The sequence below is a fragment of the Ochlerotatus camptorhynchus genome, unplaced genomic scaffold (genome assembly GCF_037179485.1).
Source record: "Ochlerotatus camptorhynchus isolate MF236.1 unplaced genomic scaffold, CSIRO-AGI_Acam_v1.1 ptg000277l, whole genome shotgun sequence".
NCBI classification, from domain to species: domain Eukaryota; kingdom Metazoa; phylum Arthropoda; class Insecta; order Diptera; family Culicidae; genus Ochlerotatus; species Ochlerotatus camptorhynchus.
In genome coordinates this window covers 3038742-3064900 of record NW_027040766.1, presented here as the reverse complement: position 1 = coordinate 3064900, position 26159 = coordinate 3038742, and the positions used below count along the sequence as shown (strand labels likewise).

Sequence of the window (26159 nt, the reverse complement as noted above, 5' to 3'; positions counted from 1 at the left end):
GAACAAAGCGTTGAGGTACGACTGCTTCAATCGGGGTTTGTTCTGGAAATGCTTCTCAAGCATATTCCAGGCCACGGAGTAGTTCGCCGCAGGTATCGTCTGTACAAGTTTGAGGGCGTCGCCAGAGAGGGAAAAGTGAACCAAGGACATGTACAGGTCGTGAAAATTCATCCAATAATCCAAATTCCCACTAAAGACAGGCAGTTTAATATCCGGTAGACGCACATGGGATGACGTAGGACCTTGGAAGTTCGAATGAGAAGTCGAAGCGGTTGGTGTCGGGGAAGGAGGTGTCGATTTATTGACGGACAGGAGGAAACCTTTAACCTTATAGTGCGACGATTCGTATCCACACAAAAATCACAGCAGATCCATCGAATTTGAGTATCACTGCTCAGACTTCATTGTTCAGATTAACACTTCACAAACTTCAGATCTCTATTTGCTTGACTTCTAGTTGTAGAGTCAAAGTCTTGATATCCTCAAAAAAAATCACTCGTGCTCCTCAAGTAGAGAAAAATAAATTAGAACATCCGAGGTTAGAGACATATACCCTATGACTAATTTTTGTTGCGTTAAAATTGTGGAGGATGCTCACACAAACAAATATTCTGAAGACAGTTTATGGCTAAAATGAACGGGTCAGGCTCTAGGAAAAAAATCCTCATTTAGCCTTTTGTTCTGGACATGTTCCGAGTGCTCCCTGACCAAAATCTGCCATAAGTCGGAACGTATCGCATGGAAATTCAAACCCAGGCCCACATTTTAGAAATTTTCTTAATGCTCTTCCCAAGGGGCAAGTCACTCAGATCCAGATGGGCAGATCCATCGGCACAATCTCATAGGCATCGGATTGTTGTAAATAAAATGGGAGCACTGCTGGATAACTGTCATTGAAGTTGTTCACAACATTACGTGCACTGATAAATTAAGCTATTTATTTTAGCTTGAAATTTAATAAATTTGACATTAAACTCAGTTTAATCATATCAAATGATTGAAAATTAATACTCTCTTTCCAAAAAATAATCATCTGATATTAAACCCAGTTTAATCTTAGGTTTGATCATGGTTGATTAGATTGAAAATTATGTTTTTATAATAAATTTTAATCATTTTTGATTCTATTTTAATATTTTTATTGAATTTTAATCAATTTTGATTATCTATTAATATTCAAAAAGAATAAAATTTAATACTGGAAAGATTATTTCGAATTTAATCCTGCATGACTACTGCCGAAGTAATCATGGCTCAGACTCAATAAGATGAAGCGGGAATCTGCATACTTTTTAAGCTTTTTTGATTTAATTTATCTTTGAGTGTGCTGCTTGACTGTATATTCAGGACCATCCTCTACCATAGGTATACCAGAGAAACTCAGACTACGATTTTAGAGTGGGCTCAAGAGATAGACCCCATTAATTCAAATAATGATGCAACTCACACAAAACAAATTACATAAGTCTATTCATCATCCTCTATAGTCGGAACCAACAATATTCCCCACCGGTTCCATCTCTTTCCGGCCGCTGATAAAGCGTTGCTTTTCACAGCACGATAGTCGAGGTTTCTGGTCTGCCTTTGAGGGCATTTTAAAACCCTAAAACACAGGATTTGTATGATGCTATGAACATAAAACACCAACATTTCGTACACCCACGACTTCCCGCGTCATCCTCAATCCGATTTATCCTTGCGATTTCAAACCAAAACATTCAAGGTATCAGAAATACTGGGTTGCCGGGATGAGTATTTTACAAACAGTCGCAGCATGCTCTATGACCGGCAAAATCGGTACACGGAAATGAAAAACTACCCAAAATTGGCTTCTTTTGACTCAACCTTGTACTATCGTTCAATAAGGTAAATTTGGGTAAAAGTAGATATACCTAATTTTGGGTAAATTGGCGAAACTTCCTGCTAGGTAAATTGATGCAGTCCCAAAAAAGCCACCGTTGCGTAAAATTAACTTACCGGTAGGTAAAAGAGATTCGGAGAAGATCCAGCCAAATAAAGCCAGCAAATATAGGTGGTAAAAAAGATCAATAGGTGACGTTTTCATTGAATTTACGATATATATAAATCTGTAATAATTTCTTCAGACAATGAAGAAGAACCTAACGGAAAAAGAAGCTGTTTCAATCATCAAACAAATAAAAATACAGTTTATAAAAGTTTTAATTGACCACTGAAAATCAATTTTTATTGACCAAATCAATATACAAAATTTTTCACATTTCATTCGACTGTTGAATTATTCAAAAATTCCTTGTATCGCACAGTTAGCTCTGTGACGGATTTACATTTACTGTAATGTTTCGTTCCCCAGACATTTACCGATATCATGTCATTGAGTTTCCGGAGCAACATTGGTACTTTCAAGCCAAGCACAGCAAACGATTTGAACAAAATCTCGATAGCCCGTGTGCTTGAATCGCCACAAGGAATGACGTTTTGATTGAAGACAACGTACATATTGCCTTGTTTGTATCGATCAGCTACGCAGATGATAAGTGGTCCAACAACTGTTGCGGATGATTGTTTCACCGCAAGCTTCTCATCAAATCCAATGTCTGTTTGCGTGTATTTAGTCCATCTAATCAACGGTGCAGCGGTAATTTCCTCCATGCTAGCATTTTCCATAATTATGGTTCGCTTGATGCCTTTATTTGACAGCTTTTTCATCAGCCTCAAAGCTCCTCTGACAAAATCTGAATAAGGAAAAATAGAAATATATAATTTTAACGTGCGATATAATAATTAGCTTTCTTACCATCTTCTACCATATTCCAGCTAGTAGTGTCGAAGAGCAGTCCTACGCGAAGTAGTGTTTTCAAATCACCAGCTACATAAATATTTGCCTGGATTCGATCGAATGCCTGTATGATCTGTAAAAAAAACACTGTTAATAAAAATTAGTTTATGATACCCAATAAAGACCTACTTACCATCTCTCCCTCATAGGAAAGCAAGTGAGGAAATGTTTCAATAATGTCTTGGATGTTATTTTTCTGTAGGAGTAATTTTAGTAAATCATTCGTTTGTGCCATTCCTTCCGCTATTTGTCTAGCATTTGCTGCTGTAGGAATAAGTGCAGCAAGATGTGCAGCATGTCGAACGCATTCGTCCTCCACAATAATGATGTCCTTCTTAGTTCGCCGAAACAGCCTATCTTCGGGCAGTAAGTCCTTCCGTATGTTGCTTACCCTCGTTTCGATCAGGCCTGTGTGAGGTCCTTTGCCCAAACCTCCGTTGTGCCAAAAGAAGTAGGACTGTAATAAAGAAGTCATTCATTCATTCATTCATTCATGTTATTTCATTTTAAATAATCCTTCAAATTGTAAAAGTAACAAATTATAGGCGAAGGGTCAATCCTGATTGAGGTAGAAACAAATTTAGGTTAAATTTAAGACAAATGAGAGTAAATAGTAAATAGATGGTTTACAAAGCCGGGAGATCACTGAAGCACAAATAGTGAAATTTGTTTTGAGCTGATGTATTTTAATACTCTCCCTAATAAAAACTACCATAAACGAATGATATGCCAAATGGTTGAACCATTCTACAAATGGTTGAGATGATACCCGAAACACGTAGTTAAGCAAAATAACCATAACAGTTTATTAGGGCTGTATGAGATCTTTTTTGAATCAAGGCCTTGAAAATACGTGAGTATGTAGTAAAACAAACATCTTAATAGTTGATTTTAAATAAAAACATATCACACTTACCAGTGAGCTTTTCATAGGAACCGCCGTCCAATTTTTTTTGCAGCCGTTCCATTCCGTGATATCATCAATTCGAAACCGTTTGACGTTTGATTGGACTGTACGCCAATCGGAAGCTCAGACAAACCGAAAAACCACCGCAAGTGAAATGCGCTTTGCGCAATCCTTCTACCAATGCTGCAGAGAGAAATTTAATATATAACCTAAAATCAATCAATGTTATTAAAATAACATCATACTTACAAGATACTGCCAACTAGAACGGTCGGAGGTTTAGCCAAATCAGCAAGGGGCTCAGCCAAATTCAGAAAATCCGCCGCAAGGGAAGAGGAAGCGTAAAAATTACCGGGTACTGTTGTCAACTGGCTGCTTCCACTGCAACGCCTGCCAGGAGCTCAGTCAAATCCGGAAAAATCACCGTAAGTAAAGTGAAAGCGAAATCCTTCTACAACTGCTACTGAGAGAAGTTGATTATATAATTAAAAAACAATCGTTGTTGTTAAAATAACATCATACTTACAAAATACTGTCAACTGGAACGGTTGCAATGTTATCTGTCAGAGGTTAAGCCAAGTCCGGAAAATCCACCGTGAAGTGGAAGTGTAATCCAACTACAGTTGTCAACTGGAATGGCTATTGTTATGTTGCCAGCCGGATGCTTAACCAAATCTGCTGGAAGCTCTGCCAAATCCGGAAAATCTGCGACAAGCGAAATGAAAATGGAACTGCTGCTGCAGAGAGAAACCTAAAATTAACATAGAATTAAAAATCAACCAATGTTGTTAAAATAACATCATTCTTACAACACTAACCCGGAACGATTATTGTACTGTAGCCGAACGGAAGCTTAGCCAAAGCTACCGGAGGCTCAGTTAAATCCAGGAAATCCACCGCCAACGTTAACCAGGGAAGTGGTTAACAACTGGAACGGCTGTCGCACAACCACTCTACGCCTGCCGGAAGCTCAGCCAAAACCGAAAAAACCACCTCAAGCGAGGTGAAAGCGCAATCCGGCTACCACTGCTAGAGAGAAGTTTAATGTTAAATTAAAGATAAAGCAATGATGTTAAAATAACGTCATACTTACAAAATACTCTCAACGGCAAGGAACAATACCGGTATTGACCGGAACGGTCGTATTGTAGCTGGCAGGAAGCTTCACCAAATCTGCCGGACACTCGGCCAAATCAAGAAAATCTGGTGATCCAATTACAAAACAGCACTGATCCTGCTGTAAGCTCGAACGGCTATCACACAACCACTGCTAAGCCTGCCGGAAGCTCAGCCAAATCTAGAAAAAAACACAGCAAACAAAATCGGAATCCACTGTTGCAGAGAGAAGTTTAATATAGAATTAAAAATCAACCAATGCTGTTATAATAATATTATACTTACAAAATCAATCAATCAAAAATATCAGGAGACGAGACAGGAGTTGTCCACGAATTTTGTGTTTAAAATAATCCTTAAAACTGAAAAATATACAGAAACCAACTTGCCTTGTCAAAGATCGAAACAATTATGGCGCCGTAGTTTGCAATAACACTGGAGGAAATTTTCATCCAATTTTAAGTATATTTTACGCAACGTTAACTATACTTGATAAACTTAGCGTTGGGTAGTTTTGGACTTGCTTATTTTGGGAAATATAAAATAAAGATCGATAAGACATATTATAATATGCAATTAATGCGAAGCACCTATATTCTCGAAAAGCGAGTGTTTTAGAGAATGTCGAAGAGAATCTAGACTTATGTATTTTTTTTTTTCAATATTTTGGTATCACCATGATTATGATAAGGGCATAATTACAAGTTTTTTTTTACTCAACGCTAGGTATTGTAATATTTACTCAACCTATGAGTAAAAAGTATTTACCTGTCAGTTCAACTTTTACCCAACGGAACACTTTAAGCAATATACTCAATTTTGAGTACTTTAAACCTATTTTTTTGGGTATTTTTTTATTACCGTGTACACCTGCGGCACACTGACAAAAAAGATAACCCAAGATTGGTGTGCAGAGTGACCTACCCCTTGGCTCTTCCCTAAATGCAGAAATATCTTTTTGCTGATTTTTAGATTCTGAAAATGTATTCTACTAATAAATCCAAAGGGGCACTTGTCATCGCTACTGATTTATGATAATCATTATCTGCCGATGAACCACAATAAAAATCCTTCCCAAAAGTATCTTAAATACAGTATTCTGCTGAATCATCACAGCATCCATCAGTGTGAGAATGTTCATAAAACGAGCGACACGTGCTATTAGATGGAATCTTCTTGCACTGACAGAACAACACACGCATCACAATCATAACTTTTAACGCACGGACAAGCCAGCCATCAACCCCAATCAATCCAGCAGTCAGGTTCTCAAATGCAGTAAATTTCTCTACCCGAAATTACGTAATGTAGTTTAATTGTGACCCGACTGCGACTAACTGACTGACAGACTGCGGAGGGGTCTTGTCGTTCGAAGAATCGCAAATCATGCAGGTCAGACATGTACGGTGTCGGTGGACGGCGACGGCCGTCGTCTGCCTGTTTGTAAACTCCGTACCTACCTACCGACCATCTGGTGCGATCCGAAGAGCCTCATTTGAGGTGAGAAATTACTGATAATCACCTGTGCTACACATAGGTACATAGTCCGGACCATCAGACCAGAGCGACATTGTCCCCCGTCGTGTCTTTTGCGGTGTAAACAAAGCAAAACCGAAGGTGTGAGGTGTTTTACTTCATTTTCGTGTATTCAAAATTTATGCCACTTTGACACAATTTTACTGTATCTACTGCGTCGAATAGAGGGAACATTATACACTAACGATGGGTCGAAATTCATCGGGATGAGTGACGTGATAGTTTTGCAAGTGATCGGGCAGGCTCGCTCTGAACGACGATGGGTCGAAAGGTTCGACCGTTGTAAGACTGATCTCGGATGGGTCTTGGAGGCTTCCTGAGTGTTGAAAGTAGGACTGTGAAATAGGTTGAGGGAAATCCGCCAATTCTATGGGTTGCGATGGACGTTGGGAGGTGATTGAGTTGTCTTCAATTATGGGGATGGCAGTGCCGTGAAGCATCAGAGGTTCTTCCGTGGTTGATGGGTTGGTTTCGGTGGGGTCACTCAATTCAAGGGTAGATGTTTCCAATTGATTTTCATCTTCAGCCATTTGATCATCGGTCGTATCGCTTCGCAAAGTGCTTCGGATGATGCGGGTAGAAGGAATCTTGGATCGTTTTGATTTCTTTATTATCCTGGATTTCTTTGGCGTTTCTTCGGTCGATTCAGCTGACGATGATTCCTGGAGAAAGAGGATAAAAATTTGTCAGGAACATAAAATAGTTTGGAAAAAGACAAAACTCACCGCCACTGGATCAGCAAACGTCGGTCTTGGCTCAATCAAATTGGTAGTAACGTGCGATCCAAATTGTCCAGGTTGCCCAAAACTTCCACCAAACGCCGCTCCATCAAATCCATCATGCCCACCATCTGGCCGGATAGGGATTTTTATATTGATCGTCGGAACTGCTCCGTAATAGTATGGATTGTACGCATACTGGTAGTACGATTCCGGTCTTCCAATGTTGATCTTCACTATCCCTGCAGGAGGTCTGAATCGAGGTTCATTGTCGTCGAAGGAATCCACCAGAGATAGTCCTGTTAGAAGCCCTAGCAATCCTAGGAACCGACCTCTTCGAGGAGTACTTGGGTGTAACTGCAAATCTTTCTGACTGACTTCACTCGCTACCAATGTTGAGAGTAACGACAACTGAACCACAACTGCTACCGTTATTAAAAACCGCATCTTCCGCAGAAAGACAATAGCGAACTGATCGCGTAGCGATTCAACCATCAACTTATAAAACCTATCAGCAACGTATGCTGCGGAAAGTGAAAGTGTCATCCCGCATCTCTGTGCAATGCCAATTAGTTCTTATCGCTCCCGGTAGCACTCTCTAAATGAAACGAAACCCTACTTAAACTTACATCATCATTCTCGTTTTTATTAAATATAACCATTATGAAGCACGCATAAACCATGTCAGTAGAAAATTCAAATCAAACACTCTCGAAACTGGGTTGGATCGTCGTCGTCCATCTGCAGCTCTATGTACTCGATGACGACCTCGCCGTCCCGATGGGCATCCTCGTCGTCCGCAATAATCTCGTCGTCGGTGCAGCTCTCCTTGGCAGCGGCAATGTGCACCGACACAGATCTGATGATCCGCATTTGGCCAGAGGGAAGAACAACAACAAGAAGAACAAGAAGGGACACAGTTGGTGGCGCCGCCGATCGAGTGGAAATGGAATGAGGCTGGGAATAGCTCTTTGCTTTTTTGACAAATTCTGTGGGTTACCAATTGGACCTATCAATGTCCGGAAGCACGTTGACTGAGGTACCGGCTGAGGAAGCCATATGCGGTCTAAATGTGGAAGCGTCAGATTGCCAATTTGGAGTGCACATGGGGAGAGAGGTTAGAATTTTGAATTAGTTCAGTGCGTGGCAATGAGACTGTGAAGTGCCATATTTCAATGGGTAAATTACCTTTGGGTAGACCAATGACTAGATGTATCCTGCTGCTGTGTATAATGCTGCTGGTGGTGGTGATGATGTCCTTGCCGCTCGGAACGAGTTGAACTGGAATTGCTGAAACAATACGAATTGCAGATCAACTTCAGGAAAACCAGATCACAAAACTTACCCATAGTAGTTGCTATTAGAATGCTGCAGCTTTCCCGAAACCATCTCCAGCCTCCGGTACGTGGTTGACATCATCAACGAAACGGGAGTTGCAATCGCCCACAGGAACAGACACAGGAACGACGAAAACCACAATCCATTCATCGGATCCATTATGTGATGACAGAAAAGCATCCTCATAGCGTCAAACACCTCGAACAACGGCCTACAGCTTGCGCACTTGTCACTCAGAATGACATTCGTATGATTCCGATAAGCATCAAAATGTCCCTTTAACCTTCTTCGAAACTGCTCACTCTTATTGTGACAAATCTCCGCCGCTTCAGCGTCCAAGTACGATTGAGCGTTGCGCAGGTGGATCAAGCTTTTGTTGACCTGCGTCGCCCATGGGGAAAGCTGAAACTCCAGCGCCGTCAAATGGTACACAATGTCACCGCGGAGTTGCTCCAGCGGTGCCAAAAGTGACACCTGCAACCGCTTAGCCCTACTTCCAAGCGTCGTCATCCGAGAGGACGTTGCCACATCCTGAATCTGAGCGGAAACTCGCTGCAGCTGATCAATGAACGTGATAACATCCTTATCCGGTGAGATCTGAGTCAAATCCATACGGAAAGCAGTCAGATTGATATCCGAGTCGGTCAACATGTCCTCCAGGATCGCTTGTATCTGCTTCGTGAACCCGATGAAAGGAATCTCCGTTGCAGCCAGCTCTGCAATCGCATGATCCAGATGTGGATAGCTGTGGTAGTCCATGATCGACGAGACATTGAGTAGTCCTTCCAACTGGAAGGTCGAAAATGTTCCTTTGTTACGTTTGCATTCGTTGATAGCTGCTGCCAGTGGCACGTTGACAGAGAATGTCCGGTTCGGGTCTGCAGACTTCAGCAGTGCGTCAATTATTCCATTTTGTGGTTCAACCGGGTAGATCAATCCAGGTTTGTCAATCAGTTTACCGAGAACGGTGTAGTTCGGTTCATCGTACAGTGGATGACAGATGAAGACTTGCCCATGTGCACCCAGAAGCATTTCAACCATGGCAAACCCAGACAAAGCCATACTTGCCATGCAGATCACGATCGACCCAACTACCAGCGTGATTCCAGCCTTGTTATCAGCATGACAACATCCGCAGCTCAATGCTCCTAGCAGTATGAATGTGACCAACAATGTGCTGACGGTCGCTGTCAATCCTGTTAACCACTGGATAGCTCCCACTTCCCGGTAGTAATCGAAGAATGAGTCGGAAAAGTTCGCCGTCTTTGTCACTTCCATGACCAAATTATTCAAAGTGTTCGAAAACGTATTCGTCGACAGGAGCGTCGCATTACCCAAATCTTCCAAATAGTTCTCGATGTTCTCCTTGGAAGGAGCCGTCGTATTCTTCAACTCCGTCTTATAGTTCCGGAAGATCGATCGCGCCAACGTCAACTCCTGCGTCAGCATCTTCATCGTACTGTTCTTACCGGCTTCACCCATGGACATCAGCTTGGCCAATACGGGATCGTTTTGCAGTTTCCGTATCTTGTCAATCAATCCGGATTCTTCGAAGTTCTTGATCTTCAGCGTATCGCAAAGCGGTCGATCCCGATATGTACACTGACGCTGCAGCACAGATAACTGGATCTGCAACTCATCTAGCCGATATTCAGCTTCATATGAAATTTTCGCAGCCCTAGCTAGAGTTTCCTGAAGCAGGAAAATCCGCCTGGACAGATTGTTGCTACCTGTAAACATTCTTCTGTTAGAAACAGCTTGCATCGGATAATCAAAACTTACTCGTGCTGATTTCCATGATCGACTCAAAGATGATCTCGATCCCGGTGAACAACGACAAGTGATTCTGTATCGGTTCCCCTAACAGCTTATCCAGTTCGTTCAGATCACTCCGTATCCTATCCACGGTCGTCGCAAGACCTTCAAGCAGCACAAACGAAATCTGTTGTTCCGTATCCTTGAGAAACGTCTCCGCATCGGCCAGTGATGACCTCACCACCATCGGCGTCTGGTCGATTGCAGATGCAATCTGCTCGTTTGTTACAAACATAGCGATCACACTTGCTCTGAAAAATCCAATAACGATTAATCTTCACTCCAACAACCTCCCCAAACCAATGCTTACATCAGCAACAGAATTATAACCTGCAACATCAACCCTAGGAAACTCCTCCGACACTGCAGAGACTCTTCCAACGATAGCTCTTCGGCTTGTATGATCGCATCAACCGTCGGTCCCGCATTGATGTCTTCGTCCACGGATTTCGAGCATCCCCACGCGATCGTGTAGCACAGTGGGATCAAGGAAATCAGAAAGAATATCGCTATGAGGCAGATGTATCCGGATTCGACTTTCAAAGCCTGTAAGTCGAGAAAAAAAACTGTTGCCGAAAAAGAATCACGATCTACCACTCTAGAAACCCTACCTCCATGATCAGCTGCAGAAAGGAAACTCGCGTGTGGAACGCATCTCTCAAAAGCTCTAAAATACAATAGACTTTAATCGATTTTTTGGAAACCTGTGAGGACGTGGCCGCTGCCCGTGGAGGACAGACGACGGGACCGCTTACCTACTGGCAGATCGTACGGGGTGATGTACGAAAGGAACGTCGAAAGGTAGGAGAATACGAAGGTTCCCTCGTGGAGACCGAGCGTCGGGATAATGTACGCATCGGTTGCCGTTGGCTCGGGGAAATCTTGCGGAAGCGTAGGGGGACTTTGTGTTGGTGGATCCTGGGGAAAGTTTGAATGTATAACGATGTGTTAAGTGCAGCCAAAGAAGAGGTCTTACCATATCCTAATGGCAGTATTGATCACGTGTTTTCTGATTGTTGGTGTCGTTGAATTTTGGCTTTTCATCGTTTTCGTGTGGTTGTGCGGCTGCTCATGGTTTTTTTTTTCTTCTGAAAGGAGATATAATGTTGATTGAGAATGTTTGATCTATGTTTGAATACGGGAAGCGTTTAGAAACCATACACAGCATTCTGTTGACTCGGCTTTGGTGTATTTATCTGATTAATGTATTAGGTAATGATGCATAAATATATACTGTGTTCTAGTGGAAGTTATGAATTGGGTTCAGTGCCGTATTAACGGTAGGGGCCAGTGCTGCAAAATCTTGACAATACACGGTGATATTGACAATTCTGCTTTGGTTACTCACTTGAGCTAACAGTCATAGTCAAGGCAAACTATGTCAGTGGTCAATGACAATGATGTCAGTGACGTACGTTTTATTAACTAAATTTGTAACGACATTAAATGACTTGAGCAACAAGACTTTCAATGACAATGACAATGTTCAGCACTGGTAGGGGTCCTCTGCTCAAAGACATCCATCATATCCTTCGCAATAATATGCTTCTAAAAAAAATTAATCTTTGGTTAGTTTTGTATTTGTATCGAACACTAAAGCTTTGGAAATAAGGAGCAATAAATCATACAATTTAATAACATGAAAAGAAAAATAAAAACTCTCACACATACTGTCCGATTACAGAAAAACATTGGGACAGTTAGGTTGGTAGCATGTCCAAAATTCCTAGGGCATATTTCCTGCCGATTTACAAAGATCAACAAAGGACCAACTTTTGACGGTTTCTGTTTAAATTGAACATCCTAGGAAGATGGTTTTTTTGGGTAAAGTTGTGCATTTCATAATAGAGAAATGCTACCCGAAACATCAAAGGCCTGTGATTTACAAAAAGCAGGTCTACTTTTAAAAAATACTCAGTGTGGCCAGTAAATTTTCATTTTAAAATTCCCTGGTTTTCCCGGTGCAAACCTCAAAAATTTCTATGTTGTTCATATTCAACAAGAGACGAAATATGTTTAGAGTCTTAGACTATTTGAGAACAAATCAATCTGGGCCTGAGAGAATATTTCAAATGTTCAAGATCCCAGATTCTAGGCTTTGAAACTTCAAAGAGCTTTCAGGGATCTAGCTGCTGAGAATACCTTTGAAACGTTGGGTAAATTTTAACAGATTTAAAGTGTAAATTCAAAGAAAACGCTGTGGACAATTCCTGAAAAATCCATGGAGAAAATTTAAAGGGGCTGTGTCCATAATTCCAAGAAAATTTTAAGATATAGTTCTAAGAAATTCTGAGGTGAATTCCAAGGGGAAGACGAAAGGAAGTTCTTATCTGATTTCCTATGTTATTCTGAAGAGACTTGCATTTGAATCGTGAGGAGGATATCAAATGAATTATAAATATAATTCAAAGAGATTTATAAACATAACTAAAATGGTGCACTGTAGATAATTTCAAACGAATACTGAAGAAGATCCAGAAAAGTTCTGCAACGGAATTCTAATGATTGTTCCAAAAAATAGTGCGCTTCTTCTTCGCATTTCAACCTTATTGCCTGCTCTCAACTTAGTGTTCTAGATGCACTTCCACAGTTATTAATTGAGAGCTTTCGATGTCTGTACCATTTTTGCATTGGTATAATTGTGTGGCAAGTCCAATAATACTTCTATGCCCAGGGAAGTCGAGAAATTTTCCAACCCGAAAAATTCCTAGGCCGGACCGGGAATTGAACCGAGCCACCTCCAGCATGGTCTTGCTTTGAAGCTGCACCTTTACCGACTGAGCTAAGGGAGGCCCACAAATAGTGCACTAATCAAATTAAATTCTTAGGAATGTTTCAGGAAAATTCAAAAGTAAATTTCAAAGGATTTCTGATTATAAACCAAAGAATTTCGGTGGAGCAATTTTAGTTTTAAAAAATGAGATTAATTTCAAAGGAATTTTATTTTTGAAACAGGAAATTTAATAAGGATTCCAAGGTTATTCTAAGGAAAATTTCTAGGGAATTTCAATCAAATTCCATGGTAATTACGAGAAGAGTAGCTAGGGAATTTACCGTTAAGTTTAAGGGGAAAGGGGACGTCATTCATTTTTGGAAATTCAAAAACAGTTTTTTCGACGTAAACCAAAAGTTTTCGTCAATGAAAATGTGTTCTCTGTGTTCCGGTTACGAGATGAACTAGCCATTGTGTTAATCTCGCTAATAAAGAAAAAAATCTGTGTTCCGGTAGGCAAATTGAATACAATGAACACATTTTCATAAACTTAATTCTGGTTTTGAATTTTTGAAAATTATCAACGGCCCCTTTCACCCTAAGGATAATTTCATGATAAATCTGGATATGATAATATTTTTAACATGTTATGTCAAAAAAGCAATATCTTTTCGCAATGTTGAAGAACAGAACACAAATAAACATAAACCAAAATTTTGTCATTTCAACTATATATCCTACAACAGGGCTCTACGGATGCCAAAAATTTAGCCAGGACATCGTACAATATCTCTTTAAGTCTGTAGAACATCAAGATTTGAACTCCTGGATTATTTGGGGAATCTTAGATATTTTGTTATCACAATTTTAGAATGAAGATCTTATTGCGCCACGTATTTACTGATCTTGATTTCATATGGTGTTTGGGATTTGCGAGGATATTTTTAACATATACATGCAGAACATCTCTTTAGCGTCTCTGTTGATCTTTTAACGATGAAGGTCTAAACTTCAGAATTATTTGGATGTCCTACATCATACCAAAACATTTTTATTCGGAGATTTCTCTGTTTTTGAACTATTATAGCTAAATTCTAACAAGAATCGTTAAAAGTACAATAAAATATGCCATAGAAAAAAGAACTGAAACGATTAAACTTGATGAATAAGGTTTTCTCCTCCGATATCCGATAGCTTGCTTCCATTCTAGCAGCATTCGCATCCAGCATACCCTGGGCATAGATGTATGATTGGACTTGCCACACGATTATACCAATACAAAAATGGTACAGGCATCGAAAGCTCTCAATTAATAACTGTGGAAGTGCATCTTGAACACTAAGTTAAGAGCACGCAATAAGCTAATATGCGATATGCAATAAGCTTGAAATGTGAAGAATAAGAAGAAGGCGATCTTTTACATTGGAATGTATATTTTGAATTACCTTCTAATCGTCGATAAACAGCCATATAACACCTTGCGCATAAAACTTTCGGATACATTTGATCTGAATCATTATATAACGGCAAAAACTGTCGAACAATTGTTTACTTTCATTTGTCGCGTATTTTCCTCGGCGATTTGACTTTTTGGAAACACAAAGCACAAACTAATAGCGAATTCGTTTATTATCGGGGTTGGAACCAGTTCCAACCCAGTGCGAAACCGAACTTTTTGTCAGTGCGAACCTCAACCTGAGCTAGGTTTTAAAAACAAACGAGCAAACTGACGTTTGTCAGAAAACAAGCAGACCCAATCTTGATACCCGATCCAGGTTGGAACTGAATAATAAACGAATTCGCTATAAATTACGGCACTTCTCGTCAGTCCGCATCGTGCTCTCTTGCCGTGCGGATCTATTTGTTTTTTGCTGAAGGAAGTGTTACTACTACCTAAAGCTACAACAAATTTAAACAGCACTTTTCAGTGCTCAACCTGTAAAAATTTCTACCTTGTTCAGCTTTATTCCTCTTCGATCCTTGTTTGGACCCTACCCGAGGTAATCCTTCTTGGATATCGATTTGGAAAATTCCTCTTCGATCCTTCAGATTCTTATAGTAATCTGCTTGGAAGTCGATTTGGATAAAAATTTACTGCCGCCATGGCGCCTAAACGCAAAAGAAAGGGGCAAACTCTTGACCCCCCTTCTGAAGAAATTAATTTGAGTAATCAATTTGATTTGCTCACGGATGATGAGAATGATCCATCATCCAAGAAAAATTCTAGTAAACTTTCCCGGCTTAATGCCAAGAAGGAAAAGATTCCCCCTATTGTGATAACCACTTCCGATTTCCATGCTCTTTGCATGGAACTTTTGAACTTTGTGAAAGTTAAGTTTTCTCTACAAATTGGACGTCGGGGTGAATGCCGTGTATTGGCTGAAACCTTGGACGGATTTAAATGTCTTCTCAAGTATCTTACTGAGAAGAAGCACAATTTTTTTACTTACGACACCAAAACTGAACGTGTGTTCAAGGTTGTCATGAAAGGACTGCCCAGTGGTGAATCCCTGGATCAGATCAAAGATGAACTGGCAAAATTACTTGGAGTTGTGCCACTCCAAGTAATCAAAATGAAAATGAAATCCCGTCCTGGCGATTCGCGCAACGGGATTTCTAATGATTTTTATTTAGTTCACTTCAAGTCTAGTGAACTAAACAACCTTAAGGCCTTAGAAAAAGCTAGCCTTATGCTCCATGTCCAAGTGAAGTGGGAACACTTCAGGAAGACTGGAGGAAATTTCCAAAACCTCACTCAGTGCCGCAAGTGCCAGGGTTGGGGCCACGGAACTAAAAATTGCTACATGCCAGCATGAATTGTGGTGATTCCTCTCACGCAAAGGACGACTGTCCTGTGAAGGAAGATCCTAAGAAATTTAAATGTTCAAATTGTGGTGAAAACCACAAATCCAATTTTTGGGAATGTAAGACTCGCAAAGCGATCTTACAATCTCGTTCTAACCGACAGGTAAGAAACGCTCCACGTTTCCGACCAGGTACAAATTCCTCTGCTGTTAACAATGTTCAGCGAGTTAATGGAGCTACCTATGCTGCTATTGCAGCGGGTAGAAATCAAAATACTAACCAAAGTAATTCTAACGGAAATTTTGACAATTTTGACTTAGGAAGCGTTACTGCCCCTAAAATGGATTTTTTACAGAAATCATTCATTGACATGATTTCTGATATGCTTAAATCTAACTCCATGTTTGATGCTATTCAAACTGGAGTAAAATTTGCAAATAATATTGTCATGACTTTAAAATTCAGTAATGGATTTTAAAGCATTAAATATTGTAAATTGGAATGCTCGATCTCTTAAAGATAATGAAGACGAGCTATTTAACTTTTTGAGAGTTTATAACGTGCATATTGCCGTTATAACTGAAACGTTCCTTATACCTGACCATAAGTTTAAGAAGGACGCAAATTACTTGATTTATAGAAATGATCGTCTTGATGGACCCTGTGGTGGCGTTGCCATCATTATTCATAGACGAATCAAACATAAAATTCTTTCTTCATTTGAAACCAAAGTTTTTGAAACTTTGGGAGTTTCTGTTGAAACAAAATTTGGACAACTTACGTTTATAGCTGCCTATTTGCCATTCCAATGCGTAGGCCAGAAAAAGAATTTTCTCAAGGGTGACCTCCAGAAACTTACCCGTCATAGGTCTAAATTCTTCATTATTGGTGATTTTAATGCAAAACACCGCTCATGGAATAATGCTCAAAGCAATTCCAATGGTAATATTCTGTTTGATGATTATTCTGCAGGTTATTACACTATTCAATATCCAAACAGCCCAACATGCTTTTCTTCTGCAAGAAATCCCTCCACTATTGATTTGGTCTTAACTGATTCATGTCAACTTTGTAGCCAACTGGTTACCCATGCTGACTTCGGTTCTGATCACCTTCCAGTAACTTTTGAAACATCCCAAGAAATAATTTGTAATCCCAACAGCTCCACTTTCAATTACCATAGAGCTGATTGGGAGCAGTATCGAACATTTATGGAATATAACTTTGATCCAAACATTCCTTTGCAAACCAAAGATGAAATTAATTATGCTCTTGAATCTCTGACTACTTCTATAGTTGAATCAAGAGCTGCCTCAGTACCAAAATGCGAGGTTAAATTCGATTCAATTATAATAGACGACGATCTTCAGCTCTTGATCCGTCTTAAAAATGTCCGTAGGAGACAATATCAAAGAACACGCGATCCTGCCATGAAGTTTATCTAGCGGGATTTGCAAAAACAAATTAAAAAGCAATTCTCTGCCCTGAGGAACAAAACTTTTGAAAATAATATTTCTAAATTAGACCCGAGTTCCAAACCCTTTTGGAAACTCACAAAAATTTTGAAAAAACCTCAAAAGCCTATTCCAGCGCTTAAAGAAGGTGGTAAAATTTTGATCACAAATTTGGAAAAAGCTCAGAAACTTGCTAAGCAATTCGAGAGTTCCCATAATTTCAGTTTGGGTCTTACTAGTCCTATTGAGAATCAGGTTGCTCGGGATTTTCTGAATAATTAATTAATTTAGCTTTATTTAGGAGGCTTTCAGCCTTAGGCTGGTTCGCCTCCGATTTTCTGAATATTTTCTCTCGGGAAAATATTTTTGATGATTCCTGGGGGACTGATTTGGACGAAGTAAGGTCTATAACTAAAAAATTTCAAAATATGAAAGCTCCAGGTGATGATGGAATTTTCTATATCCTCATCAAAAAACTCCCAGAGAGTACCTTGTCTTTCTTGGTAAAATTATTTAACAGATGTTTCCATTTGGCATACTTTCCTGATAAATGGAAAAATGCAAAAGTTGTTCCAATTTTGAAGCCAGATAAAAATCCAGCTGAAGCTTCTAGCTACCGTCCAATAAGTTTGCTTTCTTCAATAAGTAAACTTTTTGAAAAGATAATTTTGAATAGAATGATGCTTCACATCAATACGAACTCAATTTTTGCAGATGAGCAGTTTGGATTTCGCCATGGGCATTCAACTACTCATCAACTCTTAAGAGTTAACAATTTAATTCGTTCAAACAAATCTGAAGGCCACTCAACTGGAGTTGCTCTTCTAGACATAGAAAAAGCATTCGACAGTGTTTGGCATGAAGGTTTGATTGCTAAATTGAAAAAGTTTAATTTTCCACTTTATATTATGAAATTAGTTCAAAATTATTTAACTGACAGAACTCTTCAAGTAAATTATCAAAATTCCAAATCTAATCGACTACCTATTAGGGCAGGAGTTCCTCAGGGTAGCATTCTTGGGCCTATATTGTATAACATTTTCACTTCGGACCTCCCTGATTTGCCTCAGGGTTGCCACAAATCTTTGTTCGCTGATGACACAGGCATCTCCGCTAAAGGAAGAAGTCTTCGTGTTATTTGCAGCAGACTGCAGAAAAGTTTAGATATTTTCTCTTCTTATTTACAAAAATGGAAGATTTCTCCCAACGCTTCCAAAACTCAACTTATATTATTTCCACATAAGCCTAGAGCTTCGTTTTTGAAACCTAGTAGTAGTCACATAGTCACTATGAACGGAGTTCCAATTTCCTGGTCAAACCAAGTGAAATATCTTGGATTAATACTTGACCAAAAATTAACTTTTAAAGATCACATAGAGGGCATTCAAGCCAAATGTAACAAATATATAAAATGTTTGTATCCTCTTATAAACAGGAAATCCAAACTTTGCCTGACAAATAAACTTCTAATATTTAAACAAGTTTTTAGACCGGCCATGCTTTACGCTGTGCCAATATGGTCTAGTTGCTGCACTACCAGGAAAAAAGCACTTCAAAGGATTCAGAACAAAATTCTGAAAATGATTTTGAAGTTGCCTCCCTGGTACAGTACAACCGAAGTACATAGAATTTCGAATGTTGAGACTTAAGCACAAATGTCCAACAAAATAATTAATAATTTCAGGCAAAAATCGTTGCAATCCTCAATTGCAACGATTAATTCCCTTTATACTTAGATAAGATTTAGTTTTAGTTTTTAGTTTTAAGATATCAATTGTTATACTGACATGCAGGTTAAAAAACCTGTTTAAAATACTGAATTGCCAAGACATGAACAATGTAAAAACACTTAGATATATATCATAACAATTAAGGCTGGTACGTTACTGCAGTAACTGGAGCACCTAGGTTAAAATGAAATGTAATTTATTTTGAATTTGGAACAAATAAAGAGTTAAAAAAAAAAAACTAAATTTATAACGACATTAAATGACTTGAGCAACACAATTACATGGAGCCGTTCAAGTGAACAAGCATCTACGTCCTGAACTGCTTGGATAACAATAATGTAACACAGAATGCACGAAATTACACTTGCTGTTGCCAAGTGAATCTTTGTCATTGATGAAACAATGAATGAAATTTTGACGAAGATTTTTTTGAGGATCAAGTCTGTCAGTGACTATGTGAAAAACAATTTAACCAATATCGCGCGAAAGACTTTCAATGACAATGACAATTCTCATCACTGGTAGGGGTCATCTGCTCAAAGACATCCATCATATCCTTCGCAATAATATGCTTCTAAAAAAAAATTAATCTTTGGTTAGTTTTGTATTTGTATCGAACACTAAAGCTTTGGAAATAAGGAGCAATAAATCATACAATTTAATAACATGAAAAGAAAAATAAAAACTCTCACACATACTGTCCGATTACAGAAAAACATTGGGATAGTTAGGTTGGTAGCATGGCTAAAATCCCTAGGGCATATTTCCTGCCGATTTACAAAGATCAACAAAGGACCAATTTTTGACGGTTTCTGTTTAAATTGAACATCCTAGGAAGATGGTTTTTTGGGTAAAGTTGTGCATTTCATAATAGAGAAATGCTACCCGAAACATCAAAGGCCTGTGATTAACAAAAAGCAGGTCTACTTTTAAAAAATACTCAGTGTGGCCAGTAAATTTTCATTTTAAAATTCCCTGGCACAACAAAAATTTCTCTGTTGTTCATATTCAACAAGAGACGAAATATGTTTAGAGTCTTAGACTATTTGAGAACAAATCAATCTGGACCTGAGAGCATATTTCAAATGTTTGATCTTTAAAAAAATAAAGATCCCAGATTCTAGGCTTTGAAACTTCAAAGAGCTTTCAGGGATCTAGCTGCTGAGAATACCTATGAAACGTTGGGTAAATTTTAACAGATTTAAAGTGTAAATTCAAAGAAAACGCTGTGGACGATTCCTGAAAAATCCATGGAGAAAATTTAAAGGAGCTGTGTCCATAATTCCAAGAAAATTTTAAGATATAGTTCTAACAAATTCTGAGGTGAATTCCAAGGGGAAGAGGAAAGGAAGTTCTTATCGGAATTCCTATGTTATTCTGAAGAGACTTGCATTTGAATCGTGAGGAGGATATCAAATGAATTATAAATATAATTCAAAGAGATTTATAAACATACCTCAAATGGTGCTCTGTAGATATTTTTTTTTTTTTTTTTTTTTTTTGTAAAATATTGTTTATTTATGTAGGTCTTAAATAACATATTCAAGCTATTTAAAAAATATATCAATCTTCTAGAGTCAAAATGAAATCTAGCTCGCCTACATCTATTCTATTTAATATTCACATTGACAAAGTTGATGTACTTAATGAACGTTTTTAAAATTTGATTTCTTCTCGCTGTTGTCATGTTACCCAAGATTGGCCGTACAAGATCGTCGAAGCTTAGCCTCTGCCAGCCGCCGAGCGTCGTCGTCAATTTTCGCTGGATGTGTGCCCAAGCTGCAGCAACTCGAGGGCATTCGCAAAACTTATGTTGCAAAGTCTCGATTCCTACCGCACAGTGCTGACAGTTTGGGTCGTTTGCACGGCCGATGACGTTCATCAGTCTACGGTGCTCCGTCTTCTCGTTCACTAGCAGGTAGAGATCAGTACGGTGGCTCGACGATAGCCTTCTCGATGATATGTTCATCCAGATCTTTTTCCAATTGATGCCTGGATGGTTTCGTTCCACTATGGATAGCTCAGTTTGTTCCTAGTAGAAACGATGGATTTGATCGCTGGAGGGGTTTTGTTGGATGTGGTGTGGAAATAAGGGAATTTGCTGTGTGAGAAGTTTTAGGCAAGGAAGATTGGCGGGGGGAGGAATATTTTGGGCGAGAAGGGACTGATAATAGGGAAGGGAAACGATCTCCTGGAGGTGACGATTGACTAGAAGTGCTTTGCATTTGATCGCCGGCAGTTGCAGTTTCAATCCACCCTGCTCTCTGCTGCGCGCCAACTGCTGCATTGGGACTCGTGCGGGTAGCCCACGAAAAAGGAAAGTCCCCATCGTTGATGTCAGCTTCGCCGTGTGAGCACATTGCGTTGGAATAACAGACGAGAGGTACCACACCTTCGCTGTAATGAAGATGTTCAGCAGTAGCACTTACTGCTGCAGGGAAAGGGAGCGTATGTTATGCAACCATATGAGTTGCGAGATCCTCGATACTAAAGCGTCCCAGTTTAGTTTAACCATCAGTCGCACTGAGTTGGTGAAAATAACGCCCAGTACCTTGACATTCTCCTTTGTCTGCAGCCCTGGTATCGTCAGTGGATCTCCATTGATAAAACCAACATCGATCGCCACTGTTTTCAGTCGATTTAGCTTTGCCCCGGATACGATCTCGAAGCTACCAAACAGCTGATAAATACGGTCGATCGTGTGTTTTGAGGTGGCAATCACCGTGATGTCATCAGCATACGCAACACAAAGGTCACCAGCGCATACACGCTCCACCCGTGTGAGGAGGGGATGAAGATAGAGCACGAACAGCAGCATCGACATCGGGTCTCCCTGACGTACGGACCGTTCTATACGGAACGGCTCTGAGAGGCACCCATTCACTAGCAGCCGTGATGAAGAGGCAGCAGCGACTCGAGAGAGCCAACAGACGAAACCCTGGTCGAAGCCCAGAGAGAGCAAGGTCCGATGCAGGAACTCATGAGAGACTCGATCGAACGCGTGGTCAAGATCGAACGAGATCAACTTCCCCTTCTGCTTCCTCGCGATTAGCTGCGCAATACGATCTTTGAGCGAGAGTGTAGCTTGGAAAATAGAACGGTCGGTATTTGCGCATTTTTGAGAGGCGCTCAGGACTCGATGGATCCGCAGTACTCGTTCCAGGCGGGCCTTCATCACGCGGGAGAGGATTTTAAAATCGACGTTGAGCAGGCTGATCGGACGGTATGCTCTTGCTGTTCCATCCCCACCTCGCTTTTTAACCAACACAATAGTGCCATCGGCGAATTCAGATGGGAGCTCATTCGTCATAGCTTCATTAATAACGAAGTAGAGCTCTCGATAGATGACGTCGAAAGTTCGTAGGTAGAACTCTACCGGCAAACCATCGATCCCCGGTGATTTACGTTTTTGCGACGTTCGGATGGAGTTTTTCAACTCGTCAATGCTGATCTCTGCCATTAGAGCTGCGTTGGCTTCGTCGTTCTCGGGTACGGCTCTCTCAGTTTCGAACATTTCTTCCCCCACCTGCCTCGTCTCTTCCGCCGCATACAGGTCCCTGAAGTATCGAAACATGTGTTGCTCGATCTCCAGAGAGCCTTGTAAGGGAGAACAGCCCATAATGCACCCCTGGGGTAAAATGCCCAGTTATAGAAAAACAGCGATAACTTTTCCTCAGATGCATTTTCCGGGTCACGGATTGTGTTTATTTTCAATTGGAGGTTTCACAAATAATTCTTGATCCTAAAATCATATATTGACCTAATGATTTATTTAAAAAATAGCATTTTGTGCAAAATATGACACAGTTGTTAAACTCGTCGACTGCAAATTAAGCTTTTAACAGCAAAATCGCAAAAAATTAACGAATTCACATTTCTTATATTTTTTTGGATGTTTTACTTCATGAATCACAGTTTAAAACTCTATTGAGACATTATATCAGATATAACGTAAAGGAATAATCATTTAAAATACCTCATCCCTTTGCATTATCTACTTGCAGGGGTTATGGTTTGTCTATCATTCGGTGCATTTTACCCCAGTGTTGTGGTGCGTTTTGGGCATTGTTGTCGTGCGTCTTACCCCAATGTTGTGGTGCATATCGCACCATGAATCAGGCGTTTTGCCCCGCTATCATTTTGGAACCAATTTATAAAATACCTTGAAAATCATGAAAATTCATCATTTTGTAGTTCGAAATCACTTGATCTTCGTAGAAAACATGGTAATGAACCATACACCATTACTTTCTACTTGATTTTAGCTTCCATACGCCAGCAATTGACGGTTTTGCTTAAACGGTGCATTTTGCACCATCCTACCCTATTTGCTCTCCTCGTTCGTTCTGCAGTCCTGTTATGGTTGTTTTTTTACGTCGTCTATCACCCAACTGGAAAGTGGATATGCTCTCGCCGGCTATAAACGTGAAGAAGATCCAGAAAAGTACTTCAACGGAATTCTAATGATTGTTCCAAAAAAATAGTGCACTTCTTCTTCGCATTTCAACCTTATTGCATATCGCATATAAGCTTATTGCCTGCTCTCAACTTAGTGTTCTAGATGCACTTCCACAGATATTAATTGAGAGCTTTCGATGTCTGTACCATTTTTGCATTGGTATAATTGTGTGGCAAGTCCAATAATACTTCTATGCCCAGGGAAGTCGAGAAATTTTCCAACCCGAAAAATTCCTAGGCCGGACCGGGAATTGAACCCAGCCACCTCCAGCATGCTCTTGCTCTGTAGCTGCGCCTTTACCGACTGAGCTAAGGGAGGCCCACAAATAGTGCACTAATCAAATTAAATTCTTAGGAATGTTTCAGGAAAATTCAAAAGTAAATTTCAAAGGATTTCTGATTATAAATCCAAGGAATTTCGGTGGAGCAATTTTAGTTTTAAAAAATGAGATTTATTTCAAAGGGATTTGATTTTTGAAACAGGAAATTTAATAAGGATTCCAAGGTTATTCTAAGGAAAATTTCTAGGGAATTTCAATCAAATTCCATGGTAATTACGAGAAGAGTAGCTAGGGAATTTACCGTTAAGTTTAAGGGGAATGGGGACGTCATTCATTTTTGGAAATTCAAAAACAGTTTTTTCGACGTAAACCAAAAGTTTTTGTCAATGAAAATGTGTTCTCTGTGTTCCGGTTACGAGATGAACTAGCCATTGTGTTAATCTCGCTAATAAAGAAAAAAAAATCTGTGTTCCGGTAGGCAAATTGAATACAATGAACACATTTTCATAAACTTAATTCTGGTTTTGAATTTTTGAAAATTATCAACGGCCCTTTTCACCCTAAGGATAATTTCATGATTAATCTGGATATGATATATTTATATTTTTAACATGTTATGTCAAAAAAGCAATATCTTTTCGCAATGTTGAAGAACAGAACACAAATAAACATAAACCAAAATTTTGTCATTTCAACTATATATCCTACAACAGGGCTCTACGGATGCCAAAAATTTAGCCAGGACATCGTACAATATCTCTTTAAGTCTGCAGAACATCACGATTTTAACTCCTGGATTATTTGGGGAATCTTAGATATTTTGTTATCACAATTTTAGAATGAAGATCTTATTGCGCCACGTATTTACTGATCTTGATGTCATATGGTGTTTGGGATTTGCGAGGATTTTTTTAACATATATCTGCAGAACATCTCTTAAGAGTCTCTGTTGATCTTTTAACGATGAAGGTCTAAACTTCAGAATAATTTGGATACCCTACATCATACCAAAATATTTTTATACGGAAACTTATCTGTTTTTGAACTATTATAGCTAAATTCTAACAAGAATCGTTAAAAGTTCAATAAAATATGCCATAGAAAAAAGAACTGAAACGATTAAACTTGATGAATAGGGTTTTCTCCTCCGATATCCGATAGCTTGCTTCCATCCTAGCAGCATTCGCATCCAGCATACCCTGGGCATAGATGTATGATTGGACTTGCCACACGATTATACCAATACAAAAATGGTACAGACATCGAAAGTTCTCAATTAATAACATTGGAAGTGCATCTAAAACACTAAGTTGAGAGCATGCAATAAGCTAATATGCGATATGCAATAAGCTTGAAATGTGAAGAAGAAGAAGAAGAAGAAGAAGACGATCTTTTATATTGGAATGTATATTTTGAATGGCCTTCTAATCGTCGATAAACAGCCATATAACACCTTGCGTATAAAACTTTCGGATACATTTGATCTGAATCATTATATAACGGCAAAAACTGTCGAACAATTGTTTACTTTCATTTGTCGCGTATTTTCCTCGGCAATTTGACTTTTTGGAAACACAAAGCACAAACTAAATTACGACACTTCTCGTGATCAAGCTTGAACGAGCGACTAGTCGCGACTAATCATGAATGCGCAAATGTCATGTCAATGTTTATTTATTCACTCGTGTTGCTTAGCACGTGTTTTGGAAACGAACATGAAAATGGAATATCTAAGCAACCTGTGTATCTTCACATTGATTCTATCTGGGTGTGGCCAATTCGGTCCATTAAACTCAATATTACCACCAACGACCTTAGTTTTGAATTTTCATCACATTCTAGGTCTCATATGATGAATTTCAGCCCACGTCGGAAACTGACCACTTCTCCGGGGGCAACCGAAATATGTCAAGCTATGGTCAATTTGGTCCTAGACACTCGGTATGACGTTATATCTTCGTTTTGAATTGTAATGTGATTTGATGTGCCACATGATGAGATGATAATGTTTTGGACAATTTTGTGATGCTGACCATGCACATCGTGGACATATTGTGGTCATATTTCAGAACCGAAGGACCAAATCAAATTAGTAGGTGATCTTAAACTTTTAGAAGAAAGTATCCTTAATTTGACGCAGAAATTTTCCAGATCAGTGCACTCATGGCAGAGATGCTGAAATCTGAAAAAGTTCTTTGACTATATGTTTTAGTATTACTTCTACGTGAAGTCAACGATTTACATAGTTGAAGATGCTAATTTCAAATAACAGACTTTAGTGGTAATTTTTATACGATAGATGGAGTAGATGAAAGCATAGAGTTGATAGTTCCGTTAGAGTACGGCAGTGTGAAGATTGCATATAGATATTAGAATAGCGAGCTAGAACAACTTTTAAGGAAGGTACAAATCGGTTTTTTCATCTCTCTTTACCAAACTCCCCCTTTGGAGAGGGATGGTGAAGTGCGG

At 39.4% G+C, this 26159-nt stretch overlaps 3 protein-coding genes and 1 long non-coding RNA gene across 8 annotated transcripts in view; all 4 read right to left on the bottom strand.

The window, feature by feature from the left end:
* Positions 1 to 1815: 1815 nt before the first annotated feature.
* LOC135706360 (uncharacterized) lies at positions 1816 to 3293 on the bottom strand. Its single transcript, XM_065227975.1, has 3 exons — positions 2952 to 3293; positions 2777 to 2891; positions 1816 to 2714 (listed from the first exon to the last, which is right to left on the bottom strand). The coding sequence occupies exons 1-3, from the start codon at positions 3291 to 3293 to the stop codon at positions 2242 to 2244; spliced, it is 930 nt and encodes a 309-aa protein (XP_065084047.1). The 3' UTR covers positions 1816 to 2241.
* A 430-nt stretch (positions 3294 to 3723) lies between these two features.
* On the bottom strand, positions 3724 to 5458 carry LOC135706411 (uncharacterized). 2 transcript variants are annotated; one of them, XR_010518164.1, is made up of 4 exons: positions 5127 to 5458; positions 4819 to 5057; positions 4252 to 4754; positions 3724 to 4185 (listed from the first exon to the last, which is right to left on the bottom strand). It is a non-coding gene; the product is annotated as an uncharacterized LOC135706411 (long non-coding RNA). The 2 variants fall into 2 exon arrangements; XR_010518165.1 differs by having other exon boundaries at positions 4252 to 4751.
* A 1092-nt stretch (positions 5459 to 6550) lies between these two features.
* Positions 6551 to 7584, bottom strand: LOC135706410 (uncharacterized). The gene is made up of 2 exons (XM_065228019.1): positions 7103 to 7584; positions 6551 to 7039 (listed from the first exon to the last, which is right to left on the bottom strand). The coding sequence occupies exons 1-2, from the start codon at positions 7541 to 7543 to the stop codon at positions 6551 to 6553; spliced, it is 930 nt and encodes a 309-aa protein (XP_065084091.1). The 5' UTR covers positions 7544 to 7584.
* A 131-nt stretch (positions 7585 to 7715) lies between these two features.
* prom (prominin) overlaps positions 7716 to 26159 on the bottom strand; it is a 44202-nt gene continuing 25758 nt past the window's right edge. Inside the window, exons 2-9 of one of the 4 annotated variants that reach the window (XM_065227901.1) lie at positions 11226 to 11337; positions 11005 to 11167; positions 10861 to 10916; positions 10560 to 10795; positions 10217 to 10500; positions 8442 to 10164; positions 8285 to 8386; positions 7716 to 7955 (exon numbers count right to left, since the gene is read on the bottom strand). In XM_065227901.1, the coding sequence (XP_065083973.1) occupies positions 7793 to 7955; positions 8285 to 8386; positions 8442 to 10164; positions 10217 to 10500; positions 10560 to 10795; positions 10861 to 10916; positions 11005 to 11167; positions 11226 to 11228 (2730 nt within the window). In that variant the 5' untranslated portion in view covers positions 11229 to 11337 and the 3' untranslated portion in view covers positions 7716 to 7792. Of the gene's footprint in view, positions 7956 to 7982; positions 8163 to 8284; positions 8387 to 8441; positions 10165 to 10216; positions 10501 to 10559; positions 10796 to 10860; positions 10932 to 11004; positions 11168 to 11225; positions 11338 to 26159 lie in introns of those variants that run through there. The other 3 variants (XM_065227897.1, XM_065227900.1, XM_065227899.1) reach the window with 3 other exon arrangements.